Here is a 27,178-nt window from a genome sequence, read left to right on the forward strand (position 1 = left end):
AGATTACTACATGAAATATGCTAGCACAAACTCATTTTCCTCCCACTGCATGTTCCTGCAAGGCTGGTCTAATTTTATAGGATGAGAGGTTGGCATGGGAAGAACAGGATAAAAGCAAGATCCACGATTGTAAGAAATTTTAATTAGCATAAAGGTTACCCTGCGTTAGTTTACAGAACTGAAAAAAACCATAACAAAATGTCTGCAAGATTCACTTCAGGAGAGTCTGGGACCTGGATCTTTGTCCAAGACGCTGAAAAATGTACGTACAACATTTCTGACGCAGCATGTAGAACAAACTGCTCTCTTTTCTACAGACCTACAAGATAATTTTGGAATCACCTTTATGTCACTTCCATTAGGACTACGGAAACTCTTGTGCATCAAATACAGTCTGTTTTCTTAGTGAGCGGGGCTTATGTAATTTTTAATATCAAACAAGAGTTCACTGGATGCCAAACTACAGGATCTATTCTATTAAAATCCAGGACCATTCCAAATGCCCAGTCTCAGACATTTCTGAGCTCTAGCCAAGATGGATGAAGCGTAAGATCTGAAGTGATTAGTCTGCAGGAGGTGAAAATACATGGAATTTAATGACAGCACTGAAAAGAAAGCTCCAGCAGCGAGTGCTCGGGCTGAGCAGAAAAAGCAAACGATCTAAAAGGGATAGAGGGGTCAGGAGAAAGCTGAACCATCAGACATTCCCACGTTCAGAAGATAAACGGACAGCCACTTGCATCTTCAACTACAGATGGTCTTCAGTCGAACACACAGTCACATAAAAACATATCACCTTTGCTTACAGAGAAGAGATCTAAGTACATATGGAAATAAAAGAGTAAAAAAAAAAAAATTCTTGTAAATTTTCTTCCTCCGTAAGGGCAAGGAAAATCATGAAATCAATGTGTTCTTCATCAAGCAAGTAGGAGATACCATTTTCACAGAAGCATCTCCAACAGGGCACAGAAGAAAGTTATCAATCCTAACAGAGAAGTACACTAGTTATATTTCAGATGTGACACGGTACATAAATACGTATTTGAAAGACTAATCTTAAAAACCATCAGGCAGAAATAACAAAAGAAAAAACGCTCAGAAACTAGCCACTTCTTGCAGCAATGAGCTCTAATGGATCAGTTGGAACCCATGGTTTTCTGCTTTTTATACCCACCCTCTTTCTTTTCTTCAGCCTTTTTGTGCTAAGCTGAAAATATGCAGCCATCCCATCCCCGCTGTTTATGGAAGCGGCAGCACAACTGCCAAATCCCCCACCCTCCATTCCCAATTGCTTATTATCAAGAATGGAGACCACAATATTGAAGAAGCAGTGTGTATTTATATCTCTTTGGCAGAAAGATCTATTTGGAATGAATCAGATTGTCTTTTTCCCAGTCTGAAATACACTAACAGCATGTGATTCGTCATCTGAATTCAGTGTCTCCTAATACAAAAATACCTGGGTATGAAAATCTGACCCATCAGAGAAGAAACACTTGGATGTACACCAATGCTATGAAACGCTTCTCATAGCTAGAACGGTTAAGTTCCTTTATTAATTTTAAATAAAAGCTGCGTGTTGAACTGCTTTGGCCTTGAAACCAGTGGAAAAGTTGGGAAGGGACAGCTACAGCCTCTGGGGGGAAAATCCAGCACCAAAAACGTAGGGAAGAGGAGTCCGGTGCATCCCACCTGACCCACTTGGATGGTACCTCTCTGCTGCAAAAGCACAACGGGGCTGTCGTGAGAGACTCCTCCTGGCTAGAAAGAACTGAAAGTCAAGTCTGAAGAGCTGTACGCAAAGCACATGAAAACAGTGCGAGTTAATCCTTTGAGTGAAAGTTATTTTCAAAGACCTGGTCTGTCAATCAGGGCGGAGGGAGGCTCCGGTGAGAGAAGCAAAGAGGAGTAAGACCAACGGTTCAGTTATATCCTTGCAGATGAGATCTCCGACTGTGAAATTTCCAAGATAAAGCACAGCACAGCACTTCCCCGGGGGCAGAAGGCAGTCACCGTGACTTTATCAAGTAACTAGCTATAATTTTCATGCAAATAACAAGAATAATCAAGTGACTATCGCAGCTGTGTCAGCCTGAAGAAAATAACATCTATGAGCTGATCAAAGCAAGCAGATGACCTCAGAGAAAGCACATTCATGATGTTATCCATCCTTCTACAATTCATTTGCTTTGGTGTGAGCTAAATCTTAAAAAAAAAAACAAAAAACAACACAAAAACCACAAGACCTCTCAGACTGCTTATAACCGCACGGGTGAGAGTGCCACAGTCTGTGCACACCAGCCACCTTCCAGGAGCGTAATTTATATTTACTGGTCAATACTCACGTGTAGCCACTTGATTATTTTTTCTCAGTCTTTGCCAGCACAGAAATATAGGCAAAATGCATTTGCTGTCCCTCAAGGCAAAGCACCAGACAAGTCTGTGTATTAAGGAATGGATGAAGCTGTTGAATAAATGAGGAAAAGATCAAATCATACAAAGTGCTCTTCAATGGGGTTTGGTGTTTGGGTTTTTTGGGTTGGGTTTTTTTGGGGGGCTTCCAAAGCAGAGGTGGTTTCTTACCTCCTCTGACTGTCAAATCTCAGGATACCATCACATGAAGCTGAGCTTTCAGATGCTGGCAGATCTATTTTTCCTACTGGTCTAGTTAAAAAAAAAGCTTGATCTTTCCAAACTGGTCATGGCTGTGGTGTTTGTTCTATGTGGCGTTGTTTTTAATGTAAAATTCACAGGACACGAATATTCTTTTACACCACTTCATCACTATTAAATTTAGTTGAAATACTGGGTTTAAAAATTATGAGTCCACACACAGGGCATAACTGCATTCCTTCCATCTTTTGGAAACCAATCTAAAAACAAAATGATTAATTTTATGACAGGGGTATTCAGACACAGCTAATAAAAATTTACACTTAAGGAAATAAATGCCGTAACACAATTTACTTTCCATCTACTGCATAAATTAAAGGTCATACACTTAACTCTTACAAGCTAAATGATTTCTCTTATAATGAAGTTTACACAGCGTATTGCAGCGCTGGGCTGGGCCTGCAACGATGCAAATCAGGAACTTCAACTGAAATCATCCATTTCCAAATCCATGACCAGCTACATTTGGCATAATTACGTTCACTGCCCAGAAAAAAGAAAAAAAAAAGTTTTCCAAAAGCATCCTCTTTAGCAAGCGCTATCTGGATAGCCGGTAATCTGATGTTAGGAGTTTCAGGATGCACAGAGATAGGCCTGTAAAGTTTACACGGGGCAGTTCTCCAAAAAGTTTGGATCTGCTTTCGCACTACCTGCACGAGGACATTCGGTGCTCCCGTCGTTTAAGCTCCCTCCACAAAATATGGCTCAAACGTGCACGATACTTTACATTAGAATCTGGTCTAATTCTCTGAGAGAGACAGTCTTGTTTCATTCTTTTCAAGTGGGCATTGGTCATATCAGACCAACATATCTAATCATTATGCACCGTTAAGTAATTAAAGTTTTTGCAGTAAAAATGCAGAATTATTAGACAATCATTAGGGATTAAATACTCCCGGTACAAAAGAGAATGTGTAAAAGCCAATTTTCAGGAACAAATTGGAACCTGTTGCAGTTTTTCCATATAAAATCAGGGAGGGCAGACTCTTTATATTGAATTTTACTATTTTCTGTGAGTTTCTCATTTTTCCACCAAAGTATTTCTCATTGACCAGAGCTATCTGGTAAATGAAGTAGGTTGAATCATTTTCCCTATATATTTTAATCTGGAGTACGTTTAGTTCAGCTTTTCCATTCCATTTTATTCTTAATTGTTGGACTGCCCATTATTTTATAGCAGGCATCACTATCATCTAGAGAAAAACTGCACTTCCCCAGGCTCGGTACGGCAGAGCTACAAAGAAACATGGGTCAGATCTACTCGTACTTCCACAAGGTGAAAGCAAGCCAAGCCCTGTTTATTTTGCTCTACATTTCAGGGATTACTGATTGACAGACCCTATTCTTAATAGCAATATCACTGAGCCTTTCTGAGCTTGAATAATCATTGTTTTTCCTCTCTAGTAACACGACAGGGTTTATACAGAAGATTCAAGAGCATAAAGCTATGGTGACCTTCCCCACCTGAGAAGATGCTGCTGAAAGTGACAGCTGATTAAAAAAAAAAAAAACAAACACACAACAGATCAAATGAGATAATGCTCCAGCCATTTAATCTCCAGACACATCAGCCCATAATAAACAGAATGATAACCAACTCAGACAGATGACACTCCCTCCTCCCCCCAGTTCTCCCCCTTCTTTAAACAGCATTTCATCTCACCATTGCTAATACTGGGGGAAAGAACCAATTTGCACTTTCTGCATCGGTTACACGCTCCGAGTCTCCCTGAACACAGCCCCCAACACCCCAAATACTGAGTCATCCCTGATCTGGATGCAGATATCCATGTAAAAGTACGTTTTCATCTAGATATTGACAGCGTTGCAGGCGCTGTCTCCTGCTACCCCCCTAAACCTGTTGTCAATAGTCTCCTCACAGCAGCAGCAGCTCATGCTCTGAATGAAGCATCGCTGCTTTTCCTCAGCCTCAAATAGCTGGATGGGGCATTTTCCAGACGCACGAGCTGCAAGCACATTCAAGTAAATGCCTTTTCCCCTACCCATTTTTTAGATACAGTAAGGAATAGCAAGAATTGTAAACGCAGTTGATACTTGGGAAATAAAATAAAAAAATATTTAAAAAAAAAAACAAACCAGGAAAAAAAACCTTCTTACACATGCACGCATACACCCTTTTTATTTATATATAGGGAGCCGAACCGCTCTCAACATAGCTTGCATCTGCATGAACAGCTTTTGTACAGCGCGATACAAAACAGCTGGGTTCGAGTCAGGGAACAGAAAAATTAGTATTACAGAAGCGAAGAATTACTCTGTGCACCACTAGAGCTGCTGGAAAGCCCCAGCAGGGACCAGGACCAGCATCACAAGGCAAACCCCAAGATCGTTACCAAGCGCCCTCCCATACAGGCGGTTTTGCCGGGCTCAGCCGCAGCAGTCAGTGTTTGACTGTGATTTGGGGACTCACTAACTCAAAGCAGAGTCGAAGAGCAAAGGACTTTTTGCCACACTGATCCCTTAACACGCATCGTGGCCAGAACTACAACTTGATTTTCCTTTAAGCTCTATTCAGCTTTGGAGACTGAATTCCGAGTGCCTCTACCGAAGGGACCACTGCGTCCAAGCAAAGAGCAGCCCATACCCTCCCAGCTGCACACAGCTGGAATGGCCCCATGCTCCCAGGTTTGAAAATTACTGATTTCAGTTGAACACAGCCTGCACAAAGGGATGTGTTTTGAAGGAGGAGGGACTTTTATTTTTGGTTGTTTTGTTGGGGTTTTTTGGGTTTGTGGTTTTTTTTGGGTTTTGGGGGGGGGGTTGTTCTTTGGTTTTTGGTTTGTTTTTTTTTTACACACCTTAAATGGCTGACAGCTAATCATACTGCTTTCTTCATCAAAGTATTATTCAAGGTGAGAACGCATGGTAATCAGAGACACAGATCACCACGTAGCATGCGCGTTCACTTCTGGAAGCAGAGATAAAGTTAATTAAATACTCATTTCATTTGAATTAAGATAGATTCACTCCGCTTGAGCTGATCAAAACCCTAACCCAAAAGGTACACTGTACAGAGTAGTAGCCTTTTGTTACTTAAGCTTTCCCGAAGATGCATTATTTGTGTTGCCTGGTACAAACGTATAGCCCCTTTTCATACCATCTGCTGTAGCTCTCGACCTCTCTGCCTTGCCAAGGGCAGCTCAGGTGGCTGCACAACAGGAGAATCCTGTCCTGTTCCTCAGCTGACAGGACAAGTGCTTGAAGAGCTCTTCAGATGCGCAAGGGACACCTATATGACACCACCTAGTTCGCAAGTTCTGTGCACACAGGAGTGACAAAAAGACCAAAGCGAAGCGATACAGCAAAGGCGGGAAGAGGTCAGAGCAGAGAAGTACAAGGCTAAGAATCACCCCCGTTCCTGCCGAGGGTCAGGGCGAGAGCAGAGCTGACAGACCTGAACACCGACCTCCTTGTGCCAGATCAGTCCCCCAGCCCAAACATGACGCTTCTGCTCAACGTCGCTCAGCTCTATGAACACCCAGGGGAGAACACCTCTGTCCTCCACCATGAAATCCCTCCCGCTGCTCTGCGTTCCCATCACCTGAAGAGGGGCTGGGGGGTCCTTCCACTTTTTTTTTTTTTTTTTTTTTTTTTTTTTTCTTCCAAGAAGCCTCCAGGAGTCACCAGCAATTCAAAGCTTAACCTAGAGATACAGCAGGGCTCTTCCAATAAGGTGAGCCCCAGCAAACTGCTTAGAAGTTATTTATTTATTTATAGTCAGGTTCTGCTCCAGACAGATGACATTTTAATCTCAACACTGGAAAGAAATACCACCAGGTAAAGAAAAGGGGAAGGAATTACCATCCAGGCTAGGTGGATTTGAATGTATTGAGAGGAGATGTCTCACAGGAGCTTAGATCCAATCTGCGCGTGTCAGAGGATGTTGTGGGATAGGTTCTGTTACTCAGCCAAGCAGGATTCCTTTCGGTGCCTCTGCAAACTGCTGTTTCCCAGCCAGCGCTGCTATGAACGGTCAGCCCAGTTCACAGCAAGCCACTAAAAGCAACACCGGTCAGCCAAACCGCCTCCTCTCCTCCTGCAGTAATTGCTTTGCCTACATAACCAAAAGCAACTGGGGTCCTGCTAATGCAAACCGGAGCTTAAGGCTAATTCTTCCCATTTAAAATGCTGCATACAGATAGCTTTAGTCTGTATTTTCAGCAATCCACGCACACTTCTTCCTCTGAAGTATAACTCATCCGTGTATCAGATGAAAGATTTATTTATGTGCCTAAATCAAGAAGTTTAAGATGAAGAAGATGCTTGCTGAAGCCCCAGATGGTGCAGACACAAGCTGATCCCTCCAGCTGAGGACCAGCCCCAGTGTTCCTTTCTTTACACACAAACATAGATTCTATAAACTTTTTAGATTTAGATTTTAGATCTAAATCTAGATTTAGAGACAGTGACCTCCAAAAGTTCATTAGTGAATCCTGCGGCACAAGAAACATTTCCCAGGCTGGTGGATTTCTACCAGCAGCTCCAGGACTGAACTAGTATTCAAACCCCCGGTCACATCAGAAGCCCAAAATGATAAAACCTGTAGTTATAAATAGCTCCTTCCCCTGCCAAGGTGCACAGAGTTCTGTACAACATCCTAAAAGCAAATGAAAACATAATAAAATCCAATAAACATAACAACCTCTCGGAATGCAAGCAGATATAGGCGTACAGTGAGGAGCCCCGACCTGAAGAACACAGAAACTGGCGCAGATGGTGACTGTGGACCCTTGGAAATGTCATTCCACAGAGGGAACACGGGATGGGCCAACAATTAAGATTGGAGACTAGGACTCAGGTCGGATGACTTACAACACTCTCCAATGTGGGAAATGAAAGCCCAGGATTCAGACTTTGAAAGTTAACAGAATTTCAATGGCCGTTGATTTGGAAGACAAACTGACCAAAAACCTCCTTAACATGGCTATAATTAGCAGCCGGATCAGCCAATTCTAACCATGAAAAGAAACTCCACAGCTTTGGGGAATATCTGTCTTAATTCTCACAGCCTTGGTCCACTGATGAGGCAGCTGGGAAGCCAACATACAGAGATAGAAAAAAAGAATAGTAGCCGCACATGAGTAGCAACAAGGAATTTTTTGGAGATGTGACACTACCCTCAGCATCTCACCTTCCTTTTTATAGCTACCATGGCTGTACCTGCTCGAGCACATTGCGTGTGCGTAAGGATCCAAATGGCAATGAAGGACGGACAAGCCTTTTAACCAAATTGGCTTGGCAGTAAGTCTGCAATTTTCGCACAGCTCATTAGTGGTGACTTTTTATGGAAATGTATGCTGAAACAAAACCAAACACATCTAACAACTACATGTTCTGCAAATAGATTCCTTGATTGAAAAGAAATGTTTCTCTATTATATGCGAAAGAAAAAAAGGGGCAAGAAGGCAGGAAAATGAAGGTTTTCAGAAAAAAAAAACCACCACAATGAGAGTCCTTCATGACATGCCCTCGCACTGCTGCGCTGACATCTTCAGGTACTGATTTTCAACACCTTTCACTGGGTCCAGTCACATACAGCAACCCACAGGTCAGGCAAGCGCACCTCCAGCACAAACCGCCCTCCATTTCCAAATGCCACGAAAGCAGAAGCAATATTATAATCTTGTAAATTCCTTCGTGTTTGCTACGTTACTTCTGTATGCTCTCCTCTCAAATGGGCTGATCGGAGCAGCTGTACTGCCAGGGAGTAGCAGTGGGACCTCCTTGACAGCAAAGGGTCCCCGTATTGTAGCTTAGCAAGTGTCACTTGATGTTTGTTTAAACGCTTAATGCTCCATCCTATTTGCAAATCATTAGCATGCCTGCTCTCCTGCATCTGCACTGATTGATCTCATTTGCATATGCAAAACAAATGCCAGTATGAGACACTTAATATTCCCTCAACTTCATTTAGCGCTGCAGCAACAAGGGTCAATATCTCACACCATCCTCTAGCATGCGAGGAGGGTTCTAGCTGAGTCAGCAAATGCTAATAAGCCTTGCTGCTTTCAAGTCTTAGAATCAATTAGTAGTATATTAAGGCAGACTTGCTGGGAGCTCATTTAAGTAATAAAAATCTTTTGTATAGCTAAAAAGAAAAAGAATAGGAAGGCTGACTCTTCCTTCCCCAGGGAGTTGCTTCCATAAGAAGTCACAGCGGAAAGCAACGCATCTGCCCACAGCATCCACTGCAACAGCTCCGCCGGTTTTGCTGGCATCAGAGGGCAAGTCAGTCAGTAAGGACACCCAAAACCCACCCAGTCTTTAGCACAAGCTTTTCCCCTAACCCTTGTTTGAACAATATTAACATACACAGGCAGCAAGAGGAATTCAGAGCAGCGTATCCACCGCCACCAACCCCTGCTCCTGTATTCATGACACGAACCGGCGCTGCAACGGCACCTCGCCTGCATTAACATTTACGGAGCGGTGACTCCAGGCTGTCACAGCACGAGATGTCCTACCAAGGAGCACAAGCTCTCCAGTGCTAACACCGCAAGCTTCTTGGAACACAAGCACTGCCACAAGAAGCTGCATGATCAGTGTAGGCAAACAAATGGTCCAGCAAAAGCCCAGCCTGCAGCCTCCCCACTGCTACAGGCATCATCCACCTACAGCAGATCCACCGAACCCCCAAACCCACATGCTCCAGGTTAGCTTTCCCACCCTGATGGGCGCTCAGCTCCAGAAATGCTCTGGAATTAAGGGACTGCACCAAGAAGATGCATTGAAATCAGAGCAAACACAATTTACACCAGCTGAGGGTCTGGCCCAGAACCTCTCTGCCCCTCACGGCCTCACCCTGACTGACAGCAGATCAAGTACAGAGAAGACAACCGGTACAGACAAGACAACCGACTGATGCTGAGCTTTTAAGGTATTTCCCCTCATGCAGATGCAGCTTCTGCGCATGTCAGCAGGGCCCAGAGCTCGGTGCTTTTGCTGCTTTTACCCAATGCTACAAATGGCACCAGCCAGCCACACCAGCACTTGACCTTGAGCACTCCCGAGGGGCACTCACTACTCAAAGTGAGCACCAGAGCTCATTTCAGCTTTACGCACCGGGAGGTATTTGCACCTGAACGCTCTCCCTGCCTGAAGAAGTGCCCATTCATAAAAAAGCACAAGCATCCCCAGCCACACCACCCAGGGAAAGAGTGGCCAGCACAGCTATATACCTTTATCTCCTCCACCTACTAATCGAGGTTTGTTTTACAAGCACCTGACTACCTGATGTAGCACCGAGCTCATAAACACGGCAAGGGGCAAACACCTGGCTTATTTGCTTGATTTGTCTTCAGCAAATTTATTGGGCATCATCTGCAGGCATCAGACTGAGCAGCACTTGCACCGGTTCCTGCCAAGGCTGCGAAAAATAATTGAGTCACCACTGTCATGCCAATTTGCCGTTCATTTCCCTTTCAAGGCTGAAATGCCACTAATGACTGGAATATGCTTCTGACCATGAGAAGTTTCCTCTATGGAACAAAAAGGAGTAAACAAATATAGATTACTGGAAATAAATAGCAATAAAGGGTTCACAAGCCAACTTTAGATTTCTCAGGTGGCTTTTTGCCCTTTAAAAGTTGTTCATAAAACAACTGCTCTTGTCTAAACCACTAACAAATTCTGAAGTAGTCTTTTTTGGTTGGTTGTTTTGGGTTTTTTTCTGAACGTCACAGCTAAGACATCAAAGGTACGTGTTCACTGTCAGGCCAACAGCAGTTCTTCCAGCGCTAGCACGGGCCAGGAGCAAAGGGCAGCAAGAAGCACAGCAGGACTTCAGGCTAATCTGGGATCTAAAGACTAAAAAGCACTTAAGAGGTGACTGACTCCCACCAGCCAGATACTTCACTATTTGTCTCATCAAGTTTGGATCCGTCACTCCAACATGTGACTGAACACAACAGCTGACTGTGCAAAAATCACTTGCTTCCAATATGCATCTGGTACGTTAAATGAAAGAGTAGCTGCACATTGCAAACAGCTGATGATAAACAGGGACACAGCTACAGAGCTGCGATATGGTGGAAAAATTCCAAAGAGCAGCCATAAAAAAAATTCTGAAACCATATGATAGGCAAATTTACTGCCAACCAAATTTCTTTCACGTTAGGTAGAAAACACTTACTTGGAGACAGAACCAATCCAATGCTCTGCTTTAAATCTAATTATAAAACTACTTCTCTTCCAGACACTACACTGTGTAAAACAATCCTGTCACTCAATATTATTGACAATACTGCGTTGCCTTACTGCTTATTTGGTATCTTGGTTTATCATGTAGTCCAAATAGTAATACCTTGCAAACAAGAAGCGAATTAAAGTGCTGACTGAACAGCTGCACGGTTTGGCACAGCTTTGACAGCTCTACGTACACGTTCCTAAGCGTAGTGTTATGAACCCTAAAATGAGAGCAGCAAACACAGCGGTGCACAGCGTTCTCCTGCTCCTCACCTCCCCACCACGCTCTGTCACAGTGAAATCATGCCTGATGTTCCAGCAGAGAGGAGCAGTAAGCAAAGCTGCTGCAGAGCTGTGTTACCCTTCAGCTATTTATCACCAGCGCCGCTGCACTGCCTCCCTCTTCCAGCAAGACTCCGGCTCTTTCCGCTTCCCTCCAAGTTTATTGCTGCTTGACAAGACAAGGGATAACGTCCGATTTCTGTTCCCATCCTTTCTTTCAGGCATGATGTTCATTGTGATCAATCATGCTTTTTTAATCCCCGCGTATTAAAATGGATTGGGATGTTTCAGACACAGGAATATCAATGTTCAAATGCAATCTGCGCAGTTCCTGCTTTTAGAGTCGTTTGGAAACAGCAATGTGACTCAAAACAAGTCAACTCGCCCACAAACCTGTTAAGATACAAACATTATCAGCAAGATACTGTGACAATAGGTATTATTAAGAAGTGCACGAGGCCACCAGAGCCAATTTAGGATCTCAGCTGCTGATCTCTTTGGCTGGTTTGAATGCTCTAAGCAAGTTACCAGAGCAAAATAAACTAATAAAACAATTTTTGGTATATAGGATTAGATGAAAACTCACGGGTCACCTGCTACTGTACTCTGCTGTTTCATTGCTTCTCCATATGTTGGGCCTACAGACAAAATATGGGCAATTTCTCTTTACAGCACTCCACATAATCTGCAACAATCAGAACTTAAACTCTTTGGGAAGGTTTTTAGGTTCTGCAGTTCCACAATACAACAGATGGGAAGTTTTCTAAAACTTAAGATTAATTATAACTTTGAACAAATTACCTATAAAAAGAATACTATATAATGAGCACAGAAGTCTTGACATTAATATTTTGTCATCAGTTCAACACAACTAATTCCATCAGCATGTTTCCAGACTGGTAATGGCATTCTGTACCATCATCACAGAAGATGCTGGAGTTCAGGCGGCTGCTCCCGGATAGCAGTATGAACCATAGCCGGGTTTCCCTGTTTGCAAACAGACCAGAGACAGCTGAAAAATGCCGAAAGGAACAATCCAACTATGCAAGTCCATGCAGTCATCTCCTGTCAATTACTTTAAAGCAGTAATGAACATCTCAAAAGTTACAGTGTTAAAGCCTCTTAGAGACAAAGGGGCATTTTGAAGTGTTGCCACATTCAGAGAACCACCATTTTATGGCTTCCCAGGCTGTTCTTGTCCATAGCGTTATCTGAACTGTAGGGGCTACAAACTTCTTTTAATTAAAAACTTCAATCCTTGAGCACAGCTCTCTAATAATGAAAAGTAACAGGGTGGGTTCAGCATGGAGCTCTGGCCATCTGCGTATTTAGGAATCATTTCACCAGTTACAACCACCATTGAAGCAGAATGTCAAGCAGTACAGTCCAATACGGAGCACTTCACCTGAAACTCAGAAGAAATTTTAAAACAATAAATATTGTCTAAATGTGAAGACAACATCAGTACGCTAGACTCACACTCAAATTTGGTACACACCCTTTAATAGTCACGGACACCAAGCCACTTGGATTGAGCACCTGAAGCTAAAGAAAGCACCTGCAGAAGCAAACCAGCACCGACTGTTACCACATTCCTCAGCCCAATAGGAATTTTCTTCATTCTTTTTAAAGGAAACATGCAATGCCACTAGATTCACTACTAACTCGGTACTACGTGCTGACTCACCAAACGTACCTCCCACCAGCATCACGAGATTTCCCAGGGAGGTCTCCCATCCAAGCACCGACTCCAGCATCACCCTAACTCAGCTTGTGAGACACAGCAGGAGGAGGGAGACAAAGCTAAATCTTCCTCAGGTCACAACTGATACTAAAATTAGGAGGCATAGTTTAAAAAAAAAAAAAAAAAAAAAAAAAAGAAGAAGAAGAAAAGAACCACTAAGGGAAGGTACATTGAGCACAGCTGGTAAGGATGAAGTGGCAAAAATTGTAGAAGCAGCTGACTGAACGGGAGGTAAAGAACTACGTCTATTATAACAATGATGTCCTGAAAAGTATTGCACATCCTTGAAAGCTTTATGCCACACAGTCAGCGTGCCCAATACTCAGTAGACCAAAGTAAAAGTAGCTGTTAAAAAGTCAATACACTCTGGCATCCAGATCCACGCACCCAACTGCAAAGCCATTTTGATTTTGAATACATTAAATCATCTCTTGCAGAGATTGAATCATCAGATAAACAAAGCAACTTCCAGAGAAAAAGGAGCAGCAGAGCAAGACTCGGAGCTTTCATCCTTCCCACTGCCAGCAGAACAAGGGTTAATCTGTACATTGCTGCAACTCAGGATTCACATTGCTCTGTTTTGGTTTGAAAAAGGAGAAAAGCATCAAGCCCGTAAATTTACCAAGAACCCCGTGTGTTCAAGTTATGATTTAGGTACTGAGAGAATTGGGACGCAGCTGGATCTTTAAATGAACCCAATATGGTGCTCGCTCAGAAGGCAAATTGGCATAAAAAGCACATTCGATTATGGCTTTAAAAATTTTCGCCTATTCAGTACTAGCCTGAATTTATTTACACAGACGGAGAACATGCTTTGAGCAGCCGCTGGACAAGCACGAGTCCCCACGTAACGACAGACAGCCCACACACCATCTCTGGGAGGCTGCTCCCAGCTGGTTTACCACCCTTTCACTCCAGCATCTCCTGAAGCCTTAGAGACTCTCTAGTCCCCGTAACAGCTTTGACCCCCAGCGTCAGCTGCAAGCAGGCAGGACTGAAACCTGAACTGTTACTCAAGAACTTTCCTGCAGCCCAGTGAACCTCATCCAAACCATCACAGCCCAAGTCGTACCCACAGCACAAGCAAATTAGAGCCAATTCTTCAGAAACTCTTCCCAGACTTTTACACTGAAGAACTTATTTTCAGAAAACGACTGGTTTGTGTATCCAAATTCCTCCACTCTTTCAGTCGAAAAATGGGATCATCATTTCCCAGTTTGTCAGAGGACTTCCAAAAAAAGGCCCATTGCCCAAGGCCTGGGGGAATCCCCGGTTTTTTGTAGGAGATTTTTGCCCTCAAGGACAGTGTTGGTCTTCACAATCAGAAGCTGATCTGGACAGTTACCTGCTTTCACAAAAATCTTGAACACTCTATTTCCAAAGACAGAGAGCGCTCAAACTGATCTGTCTGTCTTCCATTAACGGGGCAACTGTTACTGTAAAGTCAAATGACAGATGGGAAAACTGAGACACAAAGCAGTTTCACAGCTGGTGCACAGCGGCAGCACATCCACAGAGCAGCACCGGATCAGGAAACCTCATTTGGGTTTAGCAAAAGGAATGGTCAAGGAGGGCCAGGAACCAGTTTTTAATTGTATTTTCTAAATATGTATGCACAACTTCACAAAGAACCCTCTACAGAATGAGTTATTTGTGCTTGAGAAAGAGGAGGGTATTTATTATGAAGGAAAACAGCACCATTTACTTGGGGCTGTTTCCCTCTGTATTTAAATGCTTCTAATTTCTTAAAATAAGCAGTGTTCTTCTAGGCATAATTGTTTCTTTTCAATCAGGCACTCAGTGTTTGCAGCTATCAAATTTGTTGCAGCTGTAATCAAACTCGATGTCTTGGGAAGGAATCTTCACCTAATGTTCAATCTTGCTGCATCACACAGCACTGCTTCTGCAGCAGAGTCCAGAGTCCAAAACACCATCGTTCTCTCCGGAGGTTTCTAACTGAGCTTTGCTTTTGGAGGGAGAAATTAAAAAAAAAATTAACATTAAAACTCTGGAAGTTACATAGACGAGGATTCCTAAAAAAGGTATTCAACATCATTACATCGCTCTTCTTTCATACAGCACCTCCCTTGTTAGAACACAAGCACCAGGAACAAAAATACAATCCTATTTGAGAGAGGAACCGAGGCACAGGGCAAAACTGAGAGTTGAGAACATCAATACAGCAGGACCAAGTTAACACAAGAATCCAATTCCTTCCGTTCCTGCTAGAAATCCCCCAGACAACGCTGCCCTAGCCGCAGCAGGACAAGTCTCAAGAGAGAGCACTGTGCCTCTGACGGATTTCTGCAGGTGAAGGAAACACCTGGCTAGCAGGCTAAGGAAATAGCAGCTACCCCCCTTGAGATGGAGAATAAAACCGTTTTCAGCCTGCTGCGTTCCCGAAACTCAGCCAGCCACTGGTCCTTCCTCTGCTTCAGCATCTCCCCTTGGTGCTACCTGTCCTCCTCCCTCCTTGTCTGCTGCTTCTTTTGTCTGCATCCCGAGCGCAAGATCCAGCCGTGGGTCCAAGGCCAGCATAAGGGGCCCAGTGCACCGTTCTCCTCCTCAGCCCCATCCTGTGCAGCCAGGATGAAACCCCTGCACAGGCACCCTGTCCCTGCCAGCTGCCACAGCACCCCCAGTCCTGGCAGCAGCTGTAACACACACCACCGGAGCAGAAAGACACTTTATGCCAGACACCCAGGCCCTGGCTGCTTGCTTAGTGTTCAACGAATGCTCAAGAGCCTCAGAAAGAAAGACCAGTGGAGCCTCGAGCATCATTAAGCTCATCAGCCTCAGCAGTTTGTAGAACTGCTCTGTACTCACGTACAATAAAGAGGAGGTTTGGATGTCTCTCCTTAAATCCCTTTCTATTTTTCATAACCTCTGGACTAACAAGGCAGCCAAGATATAATGGTTTACAAATAATAATAATGTGATTTTATTTTATATCTACATTAGTAAACTAAAAAACCACCTGCTATTCATCATGAACTGTTATTAGCATTATTGAGGAAATGATGTGGAATTTATATCAATTTTCCTCTTATAGTAAAAGACTTGCCCAATTTATTTTAAATGTCAACTGACTGTGTATTCATCAGGTGTGCGGCAGCACTGATTGTAATTAATTCCACATTGTAGTCTAGGCATGTGCCTTTATTAGCTTCACACATCTTTCAGGGGAAGCAATAAATGGAAGCATTGGTCATTTTTGGTCATTAAATCTTCAGGAGTATTTTTCACAAGATGAGACCGTCAAGATTCACGCCCCAGTAAAATTCTAACTTAGATTATTTATAGCTGTTTCTACTTCAAAATTCTCCTGCAGTGGAAATGAAATGCAAGACTCTACAACAGCTCGTTAGGATTTTTGAGAAGAATCATTTAGTCTTAAAAAAGGAAAAAAAAAAATCCCACAGTCTGAGGGTGAACAAGGCTAATTGTGAAATCATGTTGAATTCAAGGGACAGTTGAACAGGGAAACACAAACAAACTTAAGGATGCTAAAAGCATGAAAGCACTTAATTTAAATATTTTCTAAATTATACGTTCTGAAACTGAGCTTCATAAAAACTGCTTGTATTTGGCAAAAGAATTTCTTAACTAAAAAAAATAACCTTCAGATCAAAATATTATACTTAAATGGAAATGAAATTTTCTGTTCTTCCAATTCAGCATGAAAAAGCTGACAATTTTTCACTCCCAGCCATCCTGCAATGGTTTCCCCCATTTATTTTTCCAGATCATCCACATAACAGTTACTCATGACAATCTAACCACGTCCCCTCTCAAACTGCGCTATTGCTGCAGGTTTCCCCACAGCCACAATGCCATACAGTAGCTCCTGAATGCTCTGCGTGGGTTCATGAAGGCAAATTCCTAACGGCACGTAGGACAAGGAGCCATTCGGACCTGGTTTTGCAGCTGGGAAGCTGGGAACCCAGACTACAGAGCCAACGTGAGACCACACAGAACCATCTGCGCCACAACTGGGAAGAGAAATCAGATCTCCGAGGTTGTGACCCGGTGCCTTAAACCCAGAGATGCTCCAGCCTCAGCAGCATCGTCCTCAGTCGCAGCCGTGCCCGCTCCTCGAGAGATGGCTGGGCTGGGGAAGGACAACAGCAGCTTCTATTCCACAGCAGAATCACGGAGGAATTATCCCCGCTGTTTCCTGAGCTTTGAAACAATTTTTAGCTTCTAGAGGAAAATCACAACAAACAGTATGAGATGAGAGAACATGAAGAATCAGACAATGAGAGCAGACAGAAACAAGATGGCAACACACACCAAACCAAATGAAGAAAGATGAGCAAGTCGGACAATGAGGAAAAGAGGATTAAGGAAGATCTAGCAGCCAGGCACAGTAACATATAATGAAGTCAGAAAACCGTGAGGTCAAGAAGGAAGCATCACAGCCCAGTAGCCCTGGAGCTGGCTATTCCTCTGTTTCCACGGCCACCGCTGGCACCTGGCTTACCTGGGGCTTGAAAAAAAGCTCTGCAGACTTTCAGAAACTCACTCTGCCTATCTGTTATTAAAGCATCTCTAACTTCTCATAGCAGAAATGTTATTTAATAGATTCCACCGCCACTGCGTGCAAACTCTCCCTTTTTTAGCCAGTGAAATGTACAGCTGAACCATGTGTCCTGAAACAACCAGAAATTAAGAAACATACAAACAGGTACGAGCAGACGTCTGTTGTTTTCAAGAAATTGCTTGTAAGAGATCTTATCGTGCAGGCATCATACTAACTAGATAAGCTAGGAAGATGTTAACTTGGATAAAGCCAACCTCAATTTATGTATTTCCCAGAGGATCAGGGCAGAGCAGGAATCAGTGTAAGCACAACGTTTTTGTGTCACTTTGATGCCTCCAACTACATACTTTCTTCCTGTCCTCCTTTAAAAAGAGTTCCTGAGATCTTTTGTTCCAATTTTAAAATTCTGTTTCTTTTGGTGCTTTTCCCAATGATTGCTTAAAGAGAGGAAGAGAATAATGAGCATGCTTTGATAGCAGATCATAAAGGAATCATTTACTGCAAGGACTCCAATGCATTGTTCTGTCTTTAAACATGAATTATCGAATCACAAGCTATTCACCGAGTTGTAGATTACCAATGAACTGAAACAGCAATACAGCAGCAGCGTGTCCCTTTGATCAAAAACCACACTTATCTCCTTCTTCAGTCTTAGTTAACAGCAATCCAAACGGCAAGCAAGCAGCTTGTTTGGAGGCAGGCTCAGAGCAGCACTTCCAGCAAGTTTGCCCCTCTCTTCCTCAAAATGAAGCTTTCATTTACACCAGCGCCCTGGGTCACCCTCTTACACCAGTGCCCTGGGTCACTCAGTGGCTCAGATTAAGTTTTAAGTACATTTCTTTTTTCCCCCCTACAGATGCACTCAAGTTACCTGCTTGAAAGCCTCCTAATCACCAGTCAAACTTCAGGTAATCTAAAATACACCTGACTAAAGGGCAGCCCTGGAACAAGCCTTTGTTCAACATTACCAGCTGCATCAAAGTAACAAAACATTTACAAGTGTGCAAGTAATTGTGTGTAAATGCCAAAAAAATGAACTCTAAATGTCAAGAAATTACAAAACCAGCTACATGTCCTCTATCACACAATTTGGGAGTAACGTACTGTCATCTCCACGAGACACAGCAACTGACATATGTTCTAGCAGAGGTTTTGCCAACGGGCACCAGGATCTGCCTTTCCTCACCACGCTGCTGTGCTCGCCTGTCCTGCCAGCCAGCACACACCACCAGCATCCCCAGCAGGCACTTACCCAGCAAACAAACAGAGGTGGTCTCCGACTGCGATGAACTTTAACACCGTCGCCTAGCCGTACGCAACACCTGCTCACACACTGATCACTTCCAGACTAATAAAAAAAAAGTCTTAATGCCAGTGGCGCCTCCAGGCAGAGCAAAGGTTTTAATCAGAAATTAGAGGGTATTTAAACAGAGCTCCCCTGAACAATTGTCAAGTGCAGAAAATGTTGAGAGACTTCCACATCATCTAAATGAAGGCACCTGCTTGGTTTAATGCATTGGGTAATTGGCCAGTAGTACTTATCAGCAAAAAATATCATTAAGGCCGAGGAACTTCCACAGACTCCAAAGAACATTTATGCAGACACAAACAGCATCCTAGGTGCAATAATCAACATAAACGTAACTTGAATTTTAACAGGGTTTAATGCCATTTACCCAGCAGTACCAGGTCATATCACAGCCATGACCTGCCTGCTACTATGAACAGCTCTTTCACGTATCTGAGACTTCCACTGTCCAAGATTTTCTGAAGCCACCAAGCCTTCACATGGTATCCTTTACTTCTACAACCACCAACCACTGGCCATTATTTATGACCAGAAACACAGGAGGCGAATTTACGTACTTGGGGAGGAAGGTGCACGGTAAAGAAAAACAATGCATAAGCAAAGAGACTATAAAAGAAAAATGCAGTAATCTGAGCATCCTATGCACTGCTCCACAGTCCCCAGTGTCTCAGCTGTAAATCCCAGTGACTATGCAGGGCGCTGCGCTTGCTGCAACCCTGCACACTCCACAAATCCCACATTACCCCTCCTTCTCAGTCACTCCAGCTTTGCTGTTAGAATAAGCCTTCAAAGAGGTTTTGAGCACAGATGCCGAGAGGAAAAATTACATTTCACTTGAAAGGAACCAGCAATTTGAATTCAGTATTCTGTAGAAATGGATCAAATTATACAAGAATCAGACACTCCTGTCTTGGATTAAGTGTCTGCATACGTATATATCCCGGTGGAAAACTCTGCACCTTCATTTTGCATCCTGCCACAAGCCAAATGCAGATACAATTCAAGACAATTACTGAACTGAGCAGACTTACCTTCATAGTTAGCCTGGAAGCCTTGAGCACTGACTGCGTAATCACTCACAAGCCACAAGGACAGCACAACCCCTGTACTCACAATAGGAGCAGGCAGCTGGAAACCCGTTAACCTGGAAGAAATCAAGAGGAAGGTTACACTCACCACTTCTGCCTTTGACCCGATAGCAAATCCGAGAGATGCCACTCCGGCCAGTACACACCACAGCCTGAAGCAGGGAGCATCAGAGCTGAAGGAAACAAACCGGTACAGCTTCAACAAATCCTGGGCTTTTAACACCTTCTGGCTTACCAGAGTAACTACTAATGTAGTTCTTTGTAAGCTGGTTTCAAATAGGGTCAATCTGCTTCACACCTCGTTCAGTAACAACACTGGCTCTGCAGTGCTCTGCTAACCCCAGCCCTGTGATCTCAGAGCAGTCACCGAGCCCTTCAGAGAAACTTTCCCTGTCCATGAAATGGAAGCAATATTTAAAAGGTTGTTGTGTGAGCCCAAGACATTATTCAAAAATGCCTGTAACGTGTTTTGAAAACCTCGGAGTAAGAGTATCAGGTAAGGGTCTGAAACATTATACAAGCTATATTAAATCGAACACAACCTAAAATAGCATAAGAGAACAGGCAAAAAAACTGATGTCCCAATTAAAGCCCATCAAGGTGGCTGTCTTCAGAGTATTTGTTCTGTATTGTACAATGGATAAGGTTTGAAGTTTCCAGGAATCCTCCCCAACCCCCACCCAACTGTCCCTGCGAGAACAATCCCAAGGATGGCACTTTTCATCCTGCTACCTAATATGTGCCACAGCGAAGATTGCAATGGTTAACACCTCTTCACTCGGTGAGGAAATCAAAGCGCAGGGACACGAAATCATTTGCAGAAGACGATCTAGCAGATGTACTGCAGGAACTGCCTAGAACACAGACACGTGCCCACCGGTCAGGGTAGAAAGAACTATAGAGAAACGGGACAAGTCTAGCAAACAGACCAAACCCAGCACTGCAGAAGCCCCTCACCCAGGTGTCCTGCCCTCCCACCCGCGCTCCTAGAGCTAAATGACAGCTGTTAATTTTATTACAAAAGTCTGTTCAGTAAGGATTTTAAACCCGCATTATGAGATTCCAAACACCAAGTCCCGATACTGTGTTGACATAGCCCAAGAACAGCTAATGTACATTTCTCACAAACAATTACAGTTTTATACCTTACAAGCCTTCGCCTTACACCCGGCTACGGTGATTTACATAATTGCTTTAAAACAAATGTTCCTTATGTAAATCTCTCGTATTAGATTCTTGCCTGCCGTTATCAAGGACAAATTCAGATGCAATCCCCCTTGCCTGCTAACTGTCCTAAACCCAGACCTTTACAAAACCACAGAAGCAGCAGCAACCGAAGGCGCTCACTGCCACGAGGTCTCATTTGAGATCAAGAGTGTTCAAGCCGGGAACCAGATGATCTTCAAGGTCCCTTCCAACCCAAACCGTTCTACGAGTCTGCGATGAAGTAGCATGAGATAAACCGGCTACAGTAAGGCAGTTTGAAGCTTCTTACATCCTCAGAGGTTTATCCCACATCTTTTTATACAGCAGCTAGCCTTTCTTACAGAAAGCGCAAAAGATTACTCGTGACACAAAGCACTCTGACCTCTTAAGAAATATCTGTAAGCCTGTGTTTGATTCAGAGTATCTCCTCTCCTCGTATATTACATGGAATGAAAAAAGCACCCACAGAACAAAAATCAGATCTTTAATTCTGGGGGCCACCACCCTCTCCCTGACCATGGGCTCAGGTACCAGCACACTGCAGTTCCCAGCCCAAGCAATTTCTCCTTCGAGCAGCCACCAGCCCCTGGCAACTTCCAGAGACAGCGATTGTACTTCCCTGCAGTTCTTCCTCTAGCCTTAATTTAGTAAGCCTAAAAATTATTTAAAATAGATTTAACTCTGACAAATGAAAGCTGACATGCGCTGCCTGAGAACCTTATTAAAGCAAAATTTCCAAACTGGCAAAGTTCACACAGTTCCCAGTCAATTATGGAAGTCAAATTTTATGTCAGCAGAGAAGTACGTACTGGCTGTCAGCATAAAATCCGTTGTCTGTACAAGCTGGAAGGACAATTGCTCCTGTTTATTAAAAAATAAAAGGTTCCAGGATGTTTTAAGGTCCAAGATAGTTTTACCATGCACAGAACTGAGGAAAAGCGCCATACTTTTTATTAATTTATTTTGCAGTTTAATTAAACTGTTCTACTGAAACCTTCATGCACTCAAAAAATCCAGGCAAGGCATGGACCAGTTTAATAAAAACGCACGATGGACAGCAGAACCTGTCAGTTTTTCTTCCTCTAATCACCATGCACTGCTTTATCATTATCTAGGAATTAGTTAACGATAGGCTGTGCTTTTTATATCCAAAATAGATCTGTTCCCTCTGCACTAAGCTTCCTGCATCACAGATTCTGTTCACAGTCTATGTACCAAGAGGACCTCGCTTCACAGGTGTTTCTTTTAATTCCAGGCAACATTTATACATCTGTTTACCTGCAAGCAACTGCACATGTCCCATAGGAGTCAGTGGGAAATAACTGCTACCTGGAACAACACTGCCCTCAAGCATGTATTCGCATTTTCTAGTTACAGGGCCTTAAAAGAAAAGGATAGCCTGTGCATAAGGGCATGAAATTGTAAGTGAGGGTTTGTTCTCAGTCTTTCTACAGATTCCACATTGACTGAAGACACAATTTTCATGGGAACCTCTGGGCTTCCTGAACCTCTAAAAATTAATAAACCCATCCATCTCTCCAGGCCCTTAACTTCAGAGGTTCATTTGTGTCTATCAAGTGTCCCTGGAGCAAGCAGAAGAAAATGGGCTGCCTGCCTGCACAGACAGTGACCAAACACTGTCTTCCCCTTCAGATCAAACAGCCTTTCTGCCCACAGATGATGAAAAGTGCCCCATTAACGCTAAAACCATACTTGTTCAGAAGGAAGCAGGAAATACTGCTTCAAAAAGAAAAAAAAAAAAAAAATTCTATGTAGCAGCTCCTACCCTCTAGGCCACTAATTTCTGTATCTGCGTGTGCAGTGAAAACCTGCACTGGAAATGGGACTGAATTCCTCCCATTCCTCACTGGAAGCAGTTTCGGTCAAAATGAAAGGTATTCCTCCTCTTAGGCCTTCAGAAACGCACAGAATTAAAAATTTTCTGATGTCCTCTTCTCCAAGCAGGAGCACAGGCAGCATCCTCTTTAAGAAACAATAATTTAACCAGGCTCATGCTCAAATCACTCCCGTAAAACCTCAGTGCTCCTGTTCCAAAGACCCAGGACAGCCAAAAGCTTGGCAAGGCACCCTGCCTTGTTTTGACCTGGCTGGTAAACTGTCCTCCTGCCTTCCTCCCTAAACCTGCACCCCAGGCAAATTTAAAGCACAGGAATCAACCTGATGGCAGACAGAACATGAAACCATTCCCCTACAGCCTCACGCAGGAAGCAGCAATTCTGACATCGCTGTTATTTAGTGTAGCAATAAAATATATATATATGCTAATGAGAAAGAAAAGCAACAAACTCTGCTTCTTGTTTTTATTAAGGGCCATAACAAGAAGGTGAGGGCAGTAATAACAGCACACACACACAAAAAAAAAAATCATCTTCCATTTCTTCTGTACCTCTGGCCAAATGGATTATTGAGTGATTATCCCCTTAAGTTGCTCGGAGCCAACACTGATTGTGTGAGATTTTCAATGTGTTTTTCATTGGCTTAATTCTGCTCCTACTGCGAGGCACCAAACTAAACCAGTGCCAGAAATACCACTTCATAAGCTTGCCCTTGCTTCACAGTACGGCAAAAATCAATATACCAAAACACATCAGCACAGAAATCCTCTCCTCTCCTTGCATCCCTCTTCATTCTTCACCTCGGGTTTGCCACCGACATGGCAATATTTCTGGTGCATGGCTCCACGTTTGCAGAACAGCTTTGCTAGAACCAGTGTCAGTAAAAAATAGCTGCTCTTGTAACCACCATCCCTTCACAGGTTCTCCGTAGCGCCACGAGCACCAGTGCCTCCCAGCACACCAGCAGGTGCTGAGGCTCAAGGATCATACGCTGGGTTCTAGGGGTGCTGCTCTCCACTCCTCACCGAGCTCGCCTCCGTGACCTACCACCACCCTCCCTAATGCCACAAAGTCCTTCCCCAGTGGCAAATTGTCCCGCTGAGCACCAGAGACCCACTGACTGCTGGGCGCAGCAGGTTCAACCCACAACTGAACACTTCTCTTGCCCTAGGAAAGGAACAGTCAGCCAGGACAGCCCACCTTTCTGTCCTGTTGCAAATGCTCTCACCTCCATCTGTTGCATATTATACTGTTCCACTGTATCAAGTACAACTGCATCATAAACTGTGACGCAGGCTCCCGTTTTGGAGTGCAGGTGCCATAATTAAAACACAGCACATTATTTTTCTGGTAGGATGCCCACCATCAGCTCAGGCTGCAATCAAAATAGTTATTGCAGCTGGCAATCCAACAGCCTTTAAAGCATAAATGCTAGAGAAGTGTCTCAGAACATCTAATGAAAATGCACTGGATTGCATCGTTTAACCCAGCATTAAATTACACTACACCATACTTCAGTGATTTTTTTCCTGCATGTAATTTAAAGGCACCTATTAAAGAAAATTTCCCACCAAATGAACCACACTCTTCACTATATACAGTTTAAATGACATCGTTCTGTTAAGTACTAATCTGACACCCTTGCACTATCCCAGGACAACAGTCGAGCCAAGTCAGGTCTAAGGGACTCGTTGAGAAAACAACGGCTCAGAGTGGGAGCGGAGGGGTCTCTGGAAGGAGCCGGTGAGCGCCTTGCATGCTGTGCACCCAGCTAACAAGGCAGCAAGTCAACCTGAAGTCATGGGAAAAGTGCATTCACGAAGTATTCAGCTAATCCATTTTCAACCAGGGCCAACAGAAAGAGCCCAGTAACCTCCAGTTGCCTTTCAATCAAGTTTTATATGCCTTATTCAGCTAGATGGCTGGCTCGTGCGCACAGAAATCAAGAAACTCACTGGCTTCAGTGAAAGGCCAGCTGTATGCTCAGCCTTTCCTCTGAAAAACAGCTATGAGTGAGAATTACTACTTGCAACTTTCTCAATGTTGATGAAAAGGATGTGTAAGCATCGTACACCAGTTGCTGCAGGCAGAACACCATCAGAAATACGTACGTATGTATGTATGTTTAAAAATTAAATGTCTTAGGGGAAACTGGAAACAGCCACATGCAAAGTTAGTGGTCGCTCACAAGTGTCCTCCTCTCAGGCTGCCTGATGGAATGTAGATCAAGACTAAGAGAACAAATGCAAGAGATGAAGGAATTTACCCACAGCAATCCATCTCGTCTCGGACCTCGTTACAGGTAGCAGATTTTTTCTTTAAAGACACAGTTGCTGGTGGGTGTGGGGTATAGTCGTCTAACAGGGAACAAAACATCATGTCACTCCTATTAATATCTTAGTTTTAGAAATCAGTTTTAGATATCATCTTTCATCCTGAAGAAGTTTAACGTCTCCTCCAAATCATGGGCCAAATCCCAAGAGAACCACTGTGCATTTCAAATTCTACCGTACAAACCTGGCAAAAAAGCGACCCGCTGATGCCCTAGGCACACAGACTTGAATATTTGCAGTAAAATTAAAGCTGACAGGTCTTTGTTTGTCACATATCATTGTCTGCAAAATTCAGTGGTAGCCCTGACTCCAGGAGGGCTTTCTCCGCCACCTCGCTGCTGTCCCACCTGCTCCAGTGTCATTACAGCTCCTACAGCCTCCTCCTCCTCCTCCCAGTGCCCCAGTACGCCTCCACCTCGCTCATCCCCTGTGGGTGTACCACAGGCTGCTGCTGCCTCGGCCCCTTCCACACATCTTATCCCTTCTATTTTCAGCAGGGAGAACTGTGCAGATCTTTTTCCCCCACTTTCAATAAGCATGGATGAAAGGCACACCCAAGGAGGCAGCTAACTCTCTGCTAGCATTTCCACAGGCTTGTCTGGTTCAGAATTTTTTTTCCTCAGTGGTCCTGTTAGTTTTTCTCTCTTTCTCTCTGTATTTATCAACAAAACAAGGAGTTACAATAAGATGTGAGCTTTTTTTAAAAAAAAAAAAAACACAAAACTATATTGGCAGAATAACTGGTACTGTGAATGTTCTCATTAATCATCAATAAACCAAGCAGAGCATAATCTGAGAATACTTCCAGCTCATGCATGCTGCAGACACTTAAAAGCCAGTTTTGTCTGCAAGGCAGAACTCACTGGTGTTACAGACAGCTGTCCTTTGATTTTAATCCCTGTAAGGCTTAAATGATGCTCTGGACCAAAAAAAAAAGACTCAGACAGCTTAAAAGGGTACTGTAATGATGTAAGAAAAACTGTATCAGTTCACATTTGGATTTACTCAACTTGTTGGAATGATATATGCTCAAAACCAAGCTGTTTTTATTTTTAAGTCAAGCTACGAACAGATCCTGAACAATTATCTTCAGAGGCATGCTGCAAGCAGCAGTAACTCCTTGTATATTCTCTGTTCATATTTCACCAAGCTACTCCACTGTCAACCAACGCCACATGTCCCATTTTATCCCACATTACCTTCCAACCCTCCCCTCTGCCCAGCTGTTTGATAATTAAGTTGCTTCTGAAATAATATAATCCATTGGCTCTGACATGTATTACTATATATTTTTCTTACCAAGACGGTAACATGCATTAGGGAAACAAAAGCTGCCTCTGCCCCTTAAACTTGCTCACGATGACATATACGACACCTACACATTTTTATCTTTTTTTTTTCAGGAAATCAATCCAACACTTTGCAAACAGTTCTCAGTCTAACCTCACGCAACGCAGCCCCCCGTGCCAGCATGGCTTAGGAATCAACTGCACTTTCTCCCCCCCTCCCCCAAGCCAGGTATAATTCATCAAGGCACAAGAGTCCTTTGCTTACCTGACACCCACAAAGGCTTCATTAACTAACACAGTCTCCAGGGACAGTCACCGGGCTCATAAATTCCAGCCTGGATGGATTTCTTTGCTAGTTTAAAATGGGGTTTGGGTCTATTCCTACTAGAAAAATGTTATTTATAGAGCCTAAAGCCAGCAAAGAGGTCTAAAATATATGAGGCCTTCATGGCTCAAGCTGGGAACAGGTGCTAAGCATCAAATTTCAATAAATTTAATTTTCCATACAGTGCAATAGAGTAGGAAGACCATGGAATTAAGATTTATTATTTTTATCATGTCCCTTCCATGCTCATTTTTCCTGTACTTTCTCAGGTATCAGTGAGATGCAAGCAGATATCTGACGAACCTTAGCATCTATATTCTTAGTT

At 43.4% G+C, this 27,178-nt stretch overlaps 1 protein-coding gene across 1 annotated transcript in view; it reads right to left on the reverse strand.

The window, feature by feature from the left end:
- Positions 1-27,178, reverse strand: part of CSMD2 (CUB and Sushi multiple domains 2) — a 305,852-nt gene that overhangs the window by 239,823 nt on the left and 38,851 nt on the right. The window contains exon 3 of the mRNA XM_055800542.1: positions 19,788-19,900. Within this exon, the coding sequence (XP_055656517.1) occupies positions 19,788-19,900 (113 nt within the window). The remainder of the gene's footprint in view (positions 1-19,787; positions 19,901-27,178) is intronic.

The sequence above is a fragment of the Falco peregrinus genome, chromosome 3 (assembly GCF_023634155.1).
Source record: "Falco peregrinus isolate bFalPer1 chromosome 3, bFalPer1.pri, whole genome shotgun sequence".
NCBI classification, from domain to species: domain Eukaryota; kingdom Metazoa; phylum Chordata; class Aves; order Falconiformes; family Falconidae; genus Falco; species Falco peregrinus.